Source organism: Mya arenaria, chromosome 1 (assembly GCF_026914265.1).
Source record: "Mya arenaria isolate MELC-2E11 chromosome 1, ASM2691426v1".
Lineage (NCBI taxonomy): Eukaryota > Metazoa > Mollusca > Bivalvia > Myida > Myidae > Mya > Mya arenaria.
This window is the reverse complement of record NC_069122.1, coordinates 31559535-31572672: the sequence shown is the minus strand read 5'-3', so window position 1 is coordinate 31572672 and position 13138 is coordinate 31559535. Positions and strand designations below refer to the sequence as shown.

Below are 13138 nucleotides of genomic sequence, written 5' to 3'. Positions count from 1 at the left end.
GGTAGGCTTTTTATATTTTTTTATTAGGCATTATATAAGAATGTCATTTTCATCATTGGAGAATGGTGTTTAAGCTATCTTCTGTATAAGCATTTTTTTTTCAAACTGACTATAGAAACGGTAGGGTCGTCACCTATTCTGTAGGTAGGGTCAGGTAACCCAAACCAAATGTATTTTTTTTAAGGTCTTACCTATCCTTTGAAAAAATGCTTTCTGTTGAAAACCGCTTTATCTCACTGGCTGTTTGTGAAGAAGCATCTCCCGACATGCTGATAGTCGGACTGCGAGTTGTGTGACCAATATCTCCACACGAATCAAACTTTAACGCCGACTTGTAAAAGTCATCTGCGAGCGATAGATCAGACCTATTTGGTTTCAGGGCAAGATCTTCTTTACCCCCAGTTTCCTTTTCACGAGGGGCAAGTGTAAATTGTCCTTGGTTGTCTAACACAACATTCATATCCAAGGCCTCTCCAGCAACTGACCATGAAAATCGGTCTGGCAGATTTTCAATCAAAAGTTTTGTGACTAGGTTAGGAACAACCTTGCAACGGTCTCTGATAGCATCTGTATACAGCAAACGAAACAGATCAATATCAAGCTGCCTTTGTATTTTTTTTTTTAAATCGAAATCTACTGTCATTGCAGACACTGTCTCTCGAGTAGAACCTTTATCAGTCATTGATGCATTGAATGAGGCAATGAATGTTTCATCTGGATCTTTCATCTTGCGGCGCATTTTTCGCTCTCGTGGCTTGACCTTCATAAACAGCTGTATTATAAGAAGATTCACTGGAAACATTATGAGACTGCTCTCTATTCCTGAAAAAAAAATCAAACGCGATGATGTTGCAATACCATAATGTCAAGTAATTTTTAAGTACATTGTTATGACACTTACAAGTTCAACCAATGTATACTTGAAGTATAGTATAATTTATTTATCCCCCTTATTATACTGTGTATAGGACTCTAGCAAAAAGCCTAGCATAGAAAGGACGCAGGCAAACAATTGTGTAAAAAATCAGGTAAAACACTTCCAACACCATCGATAGGACGCAGTGAAAAATTGTTAAAATCAGCAGCCACCGTATTTGATTTGTCAAACTTTATTGAATCGAAAAATGGCAAAGGTTATTAAATAGTATAGCACATGTACATCATTAATAAAACTCGAGCTATCACTGAAGGTAATTAATACCCCCGAATGCCGCCCTGATATGGAATTGCAGTCAACTATTTGGAAAGCCAACCTATAAATGACAACTTTATTTTATGGACTATCATCAGTTATTCATTTTTTGATTATGTTTTTAAAAGTTAGAAAAAAAGCTTTAAACAATATCACTATATAATCAGTGATGCTAATACTGAGATGTTAATACTGATATAATTATTTGATGTTCTATTAAGCACAGAATATACGATTGCCTATAACCATCTATAAATGAGTTAAGTTACTTTTTTTTCAAGTTATGCTCTGGACAAAAAAATAACAAAGGGCAATAACTCTGTAATTAGCTGAAATACAACTGCAGTTCCTGTACACTGCACTTCCTTTCATTATGATCTATCACTGTATGAAGTTTTATTGAATTCCATCCAATAGTTTTCAAGTTATGCTCTGGACAAGTAAAAAGTAACAAAGGGCAATATGATCTATCACTGTAGGAAGTTTTATTAAATTCCATCCAATAGTTTTCATGTTATGCTCCGGACAAGAAAAAGAAACAAAGGGCAGTTACTCTGTAATTAGCTAAAATAGAGTTATTGTTCTTGTGCACTGCACTTCCTCTCATTGTGCTTTACCATTGTATGAGGTTTCAATAAATTCCATCAAGTAGTTTGCAATTAATGTCTGGAAAAATTGACAGCAAAAAAAACAAATAAAGGGCAATAACTCAGAAATTAGCTAAAGTAGAGTTATGGTTCTTGAACACTTCGCCTCCTCTCATTGTGCTTAACCATTGTATGAAGTTCCAATGAATTTTATCCAGTACTTTTCAAGTTATACTCCGGACAAAAAAAAGTAACAAAGGGCAATAACTCTGTAATAAGCAAGAATAGAGTTATGGTTACTGTACACTGCACTTCCTCCCATTATGCTCTACCATTGTATGAAGTTCAATCCAATTCCATCCAGTAGTTTTTAAGTTATGCTCCGGACAAGGTAAAGTGCCGACCGACAAACCGATCGACCACAGGGTGACTCCAATATACCCCCTTCGAACTTCGTTTGTCGGAGTATAATAACAATTTGAATTTTTTGCCAAGGATTGCATCGTTAAAATACAATCAAATCTAAAATATTTCACAGGTGGAGAAGCAGAAAACAGCAAGGTCTTTTATAGGCAAAGAAATACTATCATATCCTTTGCTTTATAAAAGTTTTTAAGGAATGCACTTCACTTCTTTTATTGCTTGTTTACATCGGTTTTAAACTGTGGTGACCCATGTGAGAACCCCGTTGAAGTCACATGATTCCTCACCCAGATAAATTGCACATACCAATAACAATCTGTGTAAGGTTGAGACTGAAGGGCCCAGCCTTCACCTGGTCAGCGGGTTCGTCCGTGGGGATGCCGTAGAACATGAGGTTGGTTAACATAGTTGAGAGCAGAAGGGAGAGGGCGCACGTGAGCCGCTGAACGCGTGTGAACTGGCTTGCTGGGGACTTGGAGAAGATGCTGATCCACAAATGGCCGTTCCTTATCTCCCGGCTAAACTGGATCATGAACTTGTACTTCAGCTTCACCCTCATCTGATCCTGACGATGATAAGGACTTCGTTGCACTGATACTCATGTATTTTCAACAATTTTTTTAAACAGCTACCTACTTAAAATAACATCCTCCTAGGTCTTAGATAAAACCAACTACTGGTCTTATGTTCATTTTGAAAGTTCACAAGAAAATCCCCTAGGTTGGCCACAAAGACCAGTTCCCTTTATATTAGTGACAATATCAGCAACAATATAACCATGTTAAGTTGACTCAGAAGGACATTCATGTTGTTAATACTTTCGTAAAAACACATACTGAACAACATGTTATCTTTTTTTTTGATATACATGTCAATTACACTTTGACTTTTCTAGGAATTAAGCTCAGTTAGACTTGCAACTCCTTCGAACTCTCTCGAGTGAGTAGGTATTGGGCCACAGTTAAGTCCCGCTCCCCGACAGTTATCACCTCCCATCGACCTTAAACCGTAAGACCACAGTTATCAGACATAATAAGTATAAAATGTGTCACTTTTAAGGAATGAGGTTTGTTCACTGACCTCCGATGTGGCTTCAATGGTAGCTGTGGTGGAGAGGAGGGAACCCATATCCACGGCAAGCCAGTCATTATAGATGTAGTTCCAGGACGAGCCAGTCTCAACATCCTTGATATGAACCTGATTCAGGTACCTGGATCATCCAACACACTCCACCATTACAGACGCAATCACTGTCACTATTACAAACTAGGGATGGTTACCGAGTACCCGAGAACTCCAGTACTTGATCAAGTGTCCAAGTACCAGAGTATTAATTCAGTACTCGAGTCAAGTACCCGAGTATTAATTCAGTACTCGAGTTTTCGGCAAAAAAATGATCTTGTTTAATATTCAGCAAATCCAGTGACCTCCACATACAGATGATGTTATAAAAATATACTGCTGCGTTGCCAACAATACAATGTTCGTTCCTATGAAAACAGATTATCATGGCAACCAATGGCAGAGCTAAATATGTTACCAGTGTGGATTGCTTCCTGTGTTGTCATGCCAGACTGTGATGGAGGAGATGTGGCCCAAGCTGTGCTCTGTTGTGACCACTAACCAGTCTTCACTCCCCGGCTGCAGGCACACTCGGTCCGCAGTGTTCACATGCTTCTTTCCACTCACTCCATCAGTCCCTGGAATCATGCAGTCATTGTACATCAGTCAGTATTACACAACTTATAAGTAATTAACCAACTGAACTTTGCCTTATAAAGTGCAAAAGTTTTTGAAGGACAAAAAAAAAGATCATTATAAATTGTATTTAGTGTTTAAAGTTCAATATTTAGTAGGGATGGCAATGAGTACCCGGTCAATCATCCGAGTACCCTGATACCAAATCACTACTCGAGTACTCGAAAAAAATATAGTTTTCTAATAAAATTCACCAAAAACACGATTTACAGACGTAAGTATCAGATCGGGCGCGTTTTCAAGGAGACAATTTACGGTCCCTCTAATCCCCGCTGTGTACACATTTGACCCTAATAAATTAAATGACAGTTGATGTGAGAGTTGAAAAATGACAACAAAGGGCCCTTATTTGCAAATATCACTGATGCCAATTAACGAAGTTGTGGTAGCGAAGTTGTGATAGCGGTACATCTCATACAGAATTGTTTTGTTTACCAATTTTTTCACCAAACAATGGACGTTAACGAGCGAATTAGTAACGACCGTTACATACAATGATTCCTGAATGATGTATCTTAATCCAGGAATTAGGAGTATTAATGAGGTAAACAACAATATTACAGTCTGAAAAACTGTCATTTTAAATATTATTTCGTAGAGAAAACAACTAATCAAATTTATAAATAATTTTCGTTCATTGTAATTCTAAATGTTGTTCATTATTGACTGTGGTCTCGATTATCTATCCGAATATGATCCGAGTTTTCCTTCCCATTTATTTTGTAGTACATAAGTATGTATACAATGAAATGAAAGGCGTGATTAACAAATTAAAAGCATAAAACAACGTTTGTTTTCTTTTTAATGGTTTTTCTGTTTAGGTGCATAATGACATTCATATTTAAAAATGAAAACAGCCAATATTACGACCAACGCACAAAGTACATGAACGATACATGCATACACGAACTCGTCTTTCCCGAATACCAATTCAAGTTATCCAAGTTATCGAGTACCCGAGTACTCGATCAGAAGATTGTCAGAGTACTCAAGTACCAATTTTACTACTCGTTCAGCAGCCATCCCTAATATTTAGTAAGCATTATTCATATATCTGTTTCAACATGTGAAGCTGTAATTAATAGTTAGCCAATTTTATGAAAGAACATTTTATTAAATTTCAAATCGGAAAGTATTTTTATTTTTCCCGAAATGTCTTGATACAAAATGAATATTTTTGTGTCAAAATAGTCTGTACAATCCAATCAACAATGTCTGGAGGCTTTAGTGGTGATTGCATCTTATTTAGGAAAGATAGTTCAGCTTTTTTTAACCAGGAAATGAAATTAATCCATTATTTTTAATAATTTTATTGAATATCTAATATCTTTCGCATTTATAAAAATATCCTTAAGAACTCACAAGGCATTGTTGATAAGGTTACCTCTGGGACATTTTGTCACAAACATTTTTTTTGTAAAAATACTTTTTCGAAATTGTGCGAATGATTTTAATTTGGTCCAAAATCTGATATAATCTTCTTTTGTTATATTTGGTCAACTTATTACCACAAAAAAAATTGTCGCACAAGATTGATGTTTAACTCCCTAAAATGATTGTTCGTCAAAACCAAATAAAATATTAACTTTTGAAATGTTCTAATTTTTGGCCTTCCCCACTGTATTTGGGATATAACTGAGGTCGATTTATCTCAATCTAACTTGATCAAACCATCTATATTATTTTGGATATACAGGGTGGGATGATTTTTTTTTAACTCAGTTCTATTTCAGCATTTTCCCCATTACTAGGAATAAAAAGTTTTATTGCAATTGGTCAATAAATAGCTAAATCACACCAGCAAAAGATATACATGTGAAACTTTCAGGTAAAAGGGGAATAACTGGTATAATTTATTTTACAACCAAATTGACTAAAACAGTATGCTTACACACATTGTCCCAAACTTGCTTCATGATTGAACAAAAAATGCTTTAGTTATTGTCTGCACAAGTAACAAACCTACCATATTTTAAGTTAAGAAGAATTGCTATGAAATCCATGTTATGCAACATTGACCTCTAAAAGTGACCTTGAGATGAGCGCATAAATGTCTGGTGCTACAAATATTCCAATGAAGCTTGGGAATTCTGTGTATTTTCATGAATATTTAAAGTCATGGCTGAGACGTGAAAAGGTGTTATGGATTCTACAATCTAATGATTGCAAAGTTTGACCTTGACCTTTAAAACAAAGAACACATTTTTTGTGTACAACACAACTTCCCGTGATGCTCAACTCAAAGTTATGGGCCACACATATTTTTCTTGTGCTCTACAATTTAGTGGAGATATACTGAATTTCTATTAATGGAAAAAAAACTTTATAACTGTTGTTGCTTTGAAGTCCATGTTGGGGAACATTGATCTCCAAGTGTGACCTTGTCATTTAAGATAAGGACACAAATGTTATGCCAACATTACTGCCAATGATGCTCTAAAATCCTGTATAAAACGATTGAATTCCAATTAATAGTAAAAAAAGAGTTACGACCAAGACATAAATTATTACTATAAAATCCATATTGTATAACACTAAGCTGCAAGTGAGACCTTAACCTTGAACAGACATAGTGACAAGGATGGGAGTGTGATTGCTATATGTGACACCATTCAGAGGCATGAACAATAGGGATTCCCAAAAAGTCGAAACAACACATTTTTTTTTCTAAATCAGAATGGCCTTGATCCCTTCCCTAAATGTGTTTTTGTCAACACATTACAAAAAACAACTTTTATTAATGCAAACAGAGGATTAACACCCATGGCTGTAAAGTCAGACGTAATGATTATGATTTAAATAATACATATTTAATCTATTGTCAACACAAAATTTTGCTAAAACTGCTACCATTATAGACGCCAAACGTAATATAAATATGGTATGCACCAAATTCAAGTTAAAAGGTCAAGCATAAACCCTAGATTAATTGCTCCCCCCTTCCCCATGCATCAAGAAAGAAAACCTTACAAGAGCATAGTTTATCATATATTATTCATAAAAATTAGGTTAAATGTAGGTTTTTGAATATACCTGTCATGTAGAAGTAGACATTGGCAGATGTCCCTGCATGTTTCCACCAGCCGGTAATGAAGCATACAAGATACACATACTGGTCCCCCTGCTTGTTGTCCACACACGGGATAACTCCCACCTGAAGCACACAAGATACAAATACTGGTGTCCTCAGAGTGGTTGTCCACACACGGGATAACTCCCACCGAAAGCACACAAGATACACATACTGGTCCTCAGAGTGGTTGTCCACACACGGGATAACTCCCACCTAAAGCACACAAGATACACATACTGGTCCTCAGAGTGGTTGTCCACACACGGGATAACTCCCACCGAAAGCACACAAGATACACATACTGGTCCTCAGAGTGGTTGTCCACACACGGGATAACTCCCACCTAAAGCACACAAGATACACATACTGGTGTCCTCAGGGGGGTTGTCCACACACGAGATAATTCCCACCTGAAGCACACAATATACACATACTGGTCCTCAGGGGGGTTGTCCACACACGGGATTACTCCCACCTGAAGCACACAAGATACACATACTGGTCCCCAGAGTGGTTGTCCACACGAGATAACTCCCACCTAAAGCACACAAGATACACATACTGGTGTCCTCAGGGGGGTTGTCCACACACGGGATAACTCCCACCTGAAGCACACAAGATACACATACTGGTCCTCAGAGTGGTTGTCCACACACGGGATAACTCCCACCTGAAGCACACAAGATACACATACTGGTCCTCAGAGTGGTTGTCCACACACCAGATAACTCCCACCTAAAGCACACAAGATACACATACTGGTCCTCAGAGTGGTTGTCCACACACCAGATAACTCCCACCTGAAGCACACAAGATACACATACTGGTCCTCAGGGGGGTTGTCCACACACGGGATAACTCCCACCTGAAGCACACAAGATACACATACTGGTCCTCAGGGGGGTTGTCCACACACGGGATAACTCCTACCGAAGCACACAAGATACACATACTGGTCATCAGGGGGGTTGTCCACACACGGGATAACTCCCACCTGAAGCACACAAGATACACATACTGCTCATTCGGGTGGTTGTCTAAACACAGGATAACTCCCACCTGAAGCACACAAGATACACATACTGCTCCTTCGGGTGGTTGTCTAAACACAGGATAACTCCCACCTGAAGCACACAAGATACGAATACTGCTCCTTTGGGTGGTTGTCTAAACAAGGGATAACTCCCACCTGAAGCACACAAGATACGAATACTGCTCCTTTGGGTGGTTGTCTAAACAAGGGATCACCATGACCCACCTGATGATTACAAGGTACATATAGTGGTTGCTCGACTATCTATGTACATGAAGTTTACATATAACAAAGATGTTCCAAACAGTTCTGGTCTGGTATGGACCTTTGACATCTATGACTTTGCTATCAAATGGCTATGTGACTTTTGACCTCTATATTGTCACTCTTAAAATTGCAAAAAACTGATCATGACCTTGATTCATTTAGCTGAAACATGCACTCAATGTGCAAGTTCAATGTGGTGAACATTTGTGCTAAGTTGAATTAATCTTCAAGCGGTTGAAGATATTTGGGAAAATAATTAAAAATGACATCTCGAGATATCACAAAAGCCATAACTACCCCTGAACGTTGCTTCGACACAGGATTTTATTGCATGACTAAGGCAAATAAATTGAAATAAAAATCATACCACATGATTAAATAGTGTAAAGCATCATCTCTTTTATTTGCAACAAGGTCAATCTAACCTAGCCTGTGTTAAGTGTCAAGCTGATGTTGAAAAGCACATGCCTAAAATATTTTGCAGAGGTTTTGACCAAGCCATGCAAGTTACCTTGATCTAGTGGATTAAGATGTGTGTCGTCATTTTATGTTGGTCACTTTGCCAAATTAATTCTGAACTTAACCATAAATGGCAGAACCACTATCAACAGTAAGGCTTGTAGAGCAAAACTGAAACTGTTCAAAGGCACACAGTGACCTTGACCCTTAGGTTAGGATTCCTTGCGTGGCTCCTAATAACTTGTCATCTTATGGTGGTGACTAATTTCGAATCCCACCCTTTATGACAAAGCTATGGACCTAGAAACTACTTTCATCAGTAAGGTTTGTACAGTAAAACTGAAACTGTTCAGAGGCACACAGGACCTTGACCCTAAAGTTAGGAATCCTTGCATGGCGCCTTATAACTTGTCATCTTACGGTGGTGACTAATTTCGAATCCCACCCTTAATGACAAAGCTATGGACCTAGAAACTACTATCATCAGTAAAGCTTGTATAGTAAAACTGTAACTGTTCAGAGAAACATAGTGACCTTGACCCAAAAGGAAGGAATCCTGGTGTGGCACCTAATAACATGTCATCTTACAGTGGTGACTGATTTTAAATCCCACCCTTAATGACAAAGCTATGGACCTAGAAACCACTTTCATCAGTAAGGCTTGTATAGTAAAACTGGAAATGTTCAGAGGCACACAGTGACCTTGGCCCTAAAGTTAGCAATCCTTGCATGGAGCCTTATAACTTGTCATCTTACCGTGATGACTAATTACGCATCCCACCCTCAATGACAAAGCTATAGACCACTATCAACAGTAAAGCTTGTATAGCAAAAGAGAGGAAGTTCTGGGGCATGCAGTGATCTTAATCCTGAAGCTATGGAGCCTGGTCTTTGCCACAACACATTTTCATCATATCAATGATCATTTCTGTTAATTATTTCTAAATCTCTCACCATGAATGATAAAGTTATGAACAGGATTCGGAAGAGGGAAGGACAGGATGATCAGGATGGATGTTAAGATACGCTTTGTAAAGCGGGGTATGAATTAATGAAGATGTACTTGTTCGATGTCCCTCCTGTCGTAACGTTTGGCCCAGTGTATAAGAAAGAAGTAGACTATCCACAGCATGATGACGACTGTCACCACAACAGGGTTTTCAAAAAACGTCAGGAATAGCACTATGTCATCTACAAAAGAAAAATTGTTAACTTTCTCTTTCATATTTCATACTTTTCAGTGAAAAATCATGCTAATAAAGATGCACTCTTACTCCCAAATAAAATTTACCACAATTAATAATATTGTTTTAATATACCAAAAAGGATGCTTACATGTCGAAATCAATGGTTCTATAAATATGAAGGATACCAATTTTAATTTGAAAGAACTGTGCATAAAACATGGTATTTCTACCTGATGAGTCTATAGTAGATCTAGTAAATATTTTAGCATTCACCCATCATTTACTATTATTGCGCTTTCTGCTATTAAATACATTCTTAAAATCTTGTTATCATTTATTAATATTTTCCATAAATTTCTGCATTTAATTTAGTAAGTAGTTAAAGGTTTATCTGTCAAAATTTATATTTGTTAAACATGTGTATGTATTGATTTTGAATAAGAGTGTCAATTTAATCTAACTGAAGAAAAAGTATTTCAATTGAAACACCTCTTAAAAAGCAAATTCATTGAATTTATATCCCCCGCCTGATAAGGCAAGGTTCATGGTTTGGAAATGTAAAGTAGGTGGAATACTCCTATATAAACATGTAATATGGCTGCAGAGAAATGGACCGTTATGAACTTTGGATATAAGTTTGAGTTTGTATGGAATTATTTGAAATAAAAGTTTTGAGTAGTATTTGTAATAGTTTCTATGAATTTGAATGATTTCAAAGTGAAAGTTCAGACATTTCTGAAGTGATAACAGTAAATAGTGGGAAATGACATTTTAAGGTATCTGTTGATCATGTTCACTGCGTGTTATTTTCAAGCTCATCTAGTTTTACTGCTACCGGTTCTGTGAGATATGACCTAGTGACCTAGTTTTTGACCCCATGAGACCAGTTTTAAAGTTCTTGTAAGATTTCATTTAGGCAACCATTCTGACCAAATTTGTACATAGCTGACTATGCAATACATATGTTTGGTTTAGAACACAATTTTTCAAAGATTTCACCTATTGACCTGGTTTCTGACCCCATGTGACCCAGTTTTGAACTATATAACAACAATCAAGGAAACAACTTTTATGAAGTTTCATGAATATTAGATTAACTCTAGTGTGTTCCCAAGCTTTTTTTAGATTTGACCTATTGACCTTATTATTGACCCATATGACCCACTTTTAAAACGCAGTCATAATTTTACCTTAGAGAACATTCTGACCATGTTTGAACATTATTGAGCCAGTCACCACCAAAAAATAGTTTTGGACAAGATTTTTGAAAGATGTGACCGAGTGACGTAATTTTTATATCACATGTGACCCAGATGAAAACATGTCAAGAGTTCATCAAGGAAAACATTATGATCAAGGTTCAAGAATATTAGACCATACATAATGTCTCTAAAAGATTTTTCTAAGATTTGACCAAGTGATCTAGTTTTTGACCCCATGTGCCCCACTTTACAAACAGTCCATATTTCATCAAGTACATCAAGACCAAGACATAATCCAACCAATCATTTCAATTCCGGACAAAATATTTCCCTAAAAAGGGGAAAAGATTTGACCTAGTGACCTTATTTTCGATCATATGTGACCCAGTTTTATTTACGACCAAGAGATCATCAAGGAAAACATTCTGATTAGTTTCATGAATATTTGACTATGTATAATGCCTATAGATTTTTCTAAGATTTGACCTAGTGACCAAGTTTTTGACCCCATTTCCCCTTTTTTAAGTGGTCCATATATCACCAAGGGGTACATCATGACCAATTATGAACATAACTTGACAAATTATTACCATGATATGGTTCCAGACAAGATTTTTCTAAGATTTGACCTAGTGACCTAATTTTAGATCATATGTGACCCAGTTTTATTTACCACCAAGAGATCATCAAGGAAAACATTTTGACTAAGTTTCATGAATATTTGACTATGTATAATGCCTCTAGTTTGTTCTAAAGATTTTTCTAAGATTTGACCTAGTGACCTAGTTTTTGACCCCATGTGACCCACTTTTAAAAGGGGTCGAGACTTGATCCAGGGGAACATTCTGACCAAGTTTGAACATTTTCTGATCAATGCCTACCAAGATATGGTACAGGACGGACGAATGGACAGACGAACGGAATGACGGACGGACAACGCCCGAACAATATCCCCCTCCTGAAATCTTCGATTCGGCGGGGGATAATAATTCTGACAAGCTTCATGTAATGGAAAAAAAATAAAGAAAAGAACCTGGATCCACAAATGTTGGGGCCACAAGAACAGACGCTCCAAATGAAGACAGATGGGAGGTCAAACACTCAATAGATGGTGATGATGATAAACTTTTGTCAGAAATCTGAAATGTCAAAGGAGTTTTTAACAAATAAAGGACAGTTTGAGCGAATACATAGAATTAATACGTGGTCGTTAAAAATATGCAAGTGCCAGGATTTTCTACTCGCATTTTTCGATTCTTACTCGTATTTTGCGAGTTAGCAACCGTTAAATTCAATCCCTGCATTCATATCTCTGAATATAATGTGCATATTAGGCCTTGGACCTTGTGTCTATAAACAAGGCTATGTTTAATTTTGGCTTCTCAAGGCTTGTCTTTCACATAACCAGTCATTTGCTAGCAATACAATAGTGAAGTCCCTTATAGGTTTTAATGCCTCACAAAAATAATCTGAAAAAACTACTGTTGTATATATCCATAGTTTTATTAGTTATTAATCCAACATATTTTTCTCAGTGCCCAAACAAACAATTGTTTGCTTTTGTTTATATATCCCTAAAAATCACAGTCTTCACTCTTAGATTAATTTTGTTTAATGAGTTCACAAAACAAATTGTTTTGGGTTAACCACTTAATTTTCGCGATAATTATCTATCTAGTTAATATTCGCGATACTTTTTTGGTAAGATAAATATCATAAGACTAAAAACAGGCCTGAGCGTGTTTGTGAATTCCATTTAATAAGTAACATAATAACTGGTTAACTAGATAAGATTCATGTTCACTTGTAACTTAGCCATGTCGCCATTTTAACCTAACCAGTTTGTACTCCTTTTTATTTTTTTATGACACATTTCTATACGAGTAGTAAGGACAGCGGGAGGGAAAATTTATAGTACCCTCTAGTGACACTGGCCAGGCAGGGCTTTTTCTGACCA

At 36.8% G+C, this 13138-nt stretch overlaps 1 protein-coding gene across 1 annotated transcript in view; it reads right to left on the bottom strand.

Annotated features, from left to right (window-relative positions):
• Positions 1-13138, bottom strand: part of LOC128226378 (polycystic kidney disease protein 1-like 2) — a 66803-nt gene that overhangs the window by 22017 nt on the left and 31648 nt on the right. The window contains exons 9-17 of the mRNA XM_052936259.1: positions 12215-12320; positions 9856-9983; positions 7964-8092; positions 7596-7703; positions 6994-7114; positions 3743-3902; positions 3283-3412; positions 2509-2767; positions 192-822 (exon numbers count right to left, since the gene is read on the bottom strand). Coding sequence (XP_052792219.1) covers positions 192-822; positions 2509-2767; positions 3283-3412; positions 3743-3902; positions 6994-7114; positions 7596-7703; positions 7964-8092; positions 9856-9983; positions 12215-12320 — 1772 coding nt within the window. The remainder of the gene's footprint in view (positions 1-191; positions 823-2508; positions 2768-3282; positions 3413-3742; positions 3903-6993; positions 7115-7595; positions 7704-7963; positions 8093-9855; positions 9984-12214; positions 12321-13138) is intronic.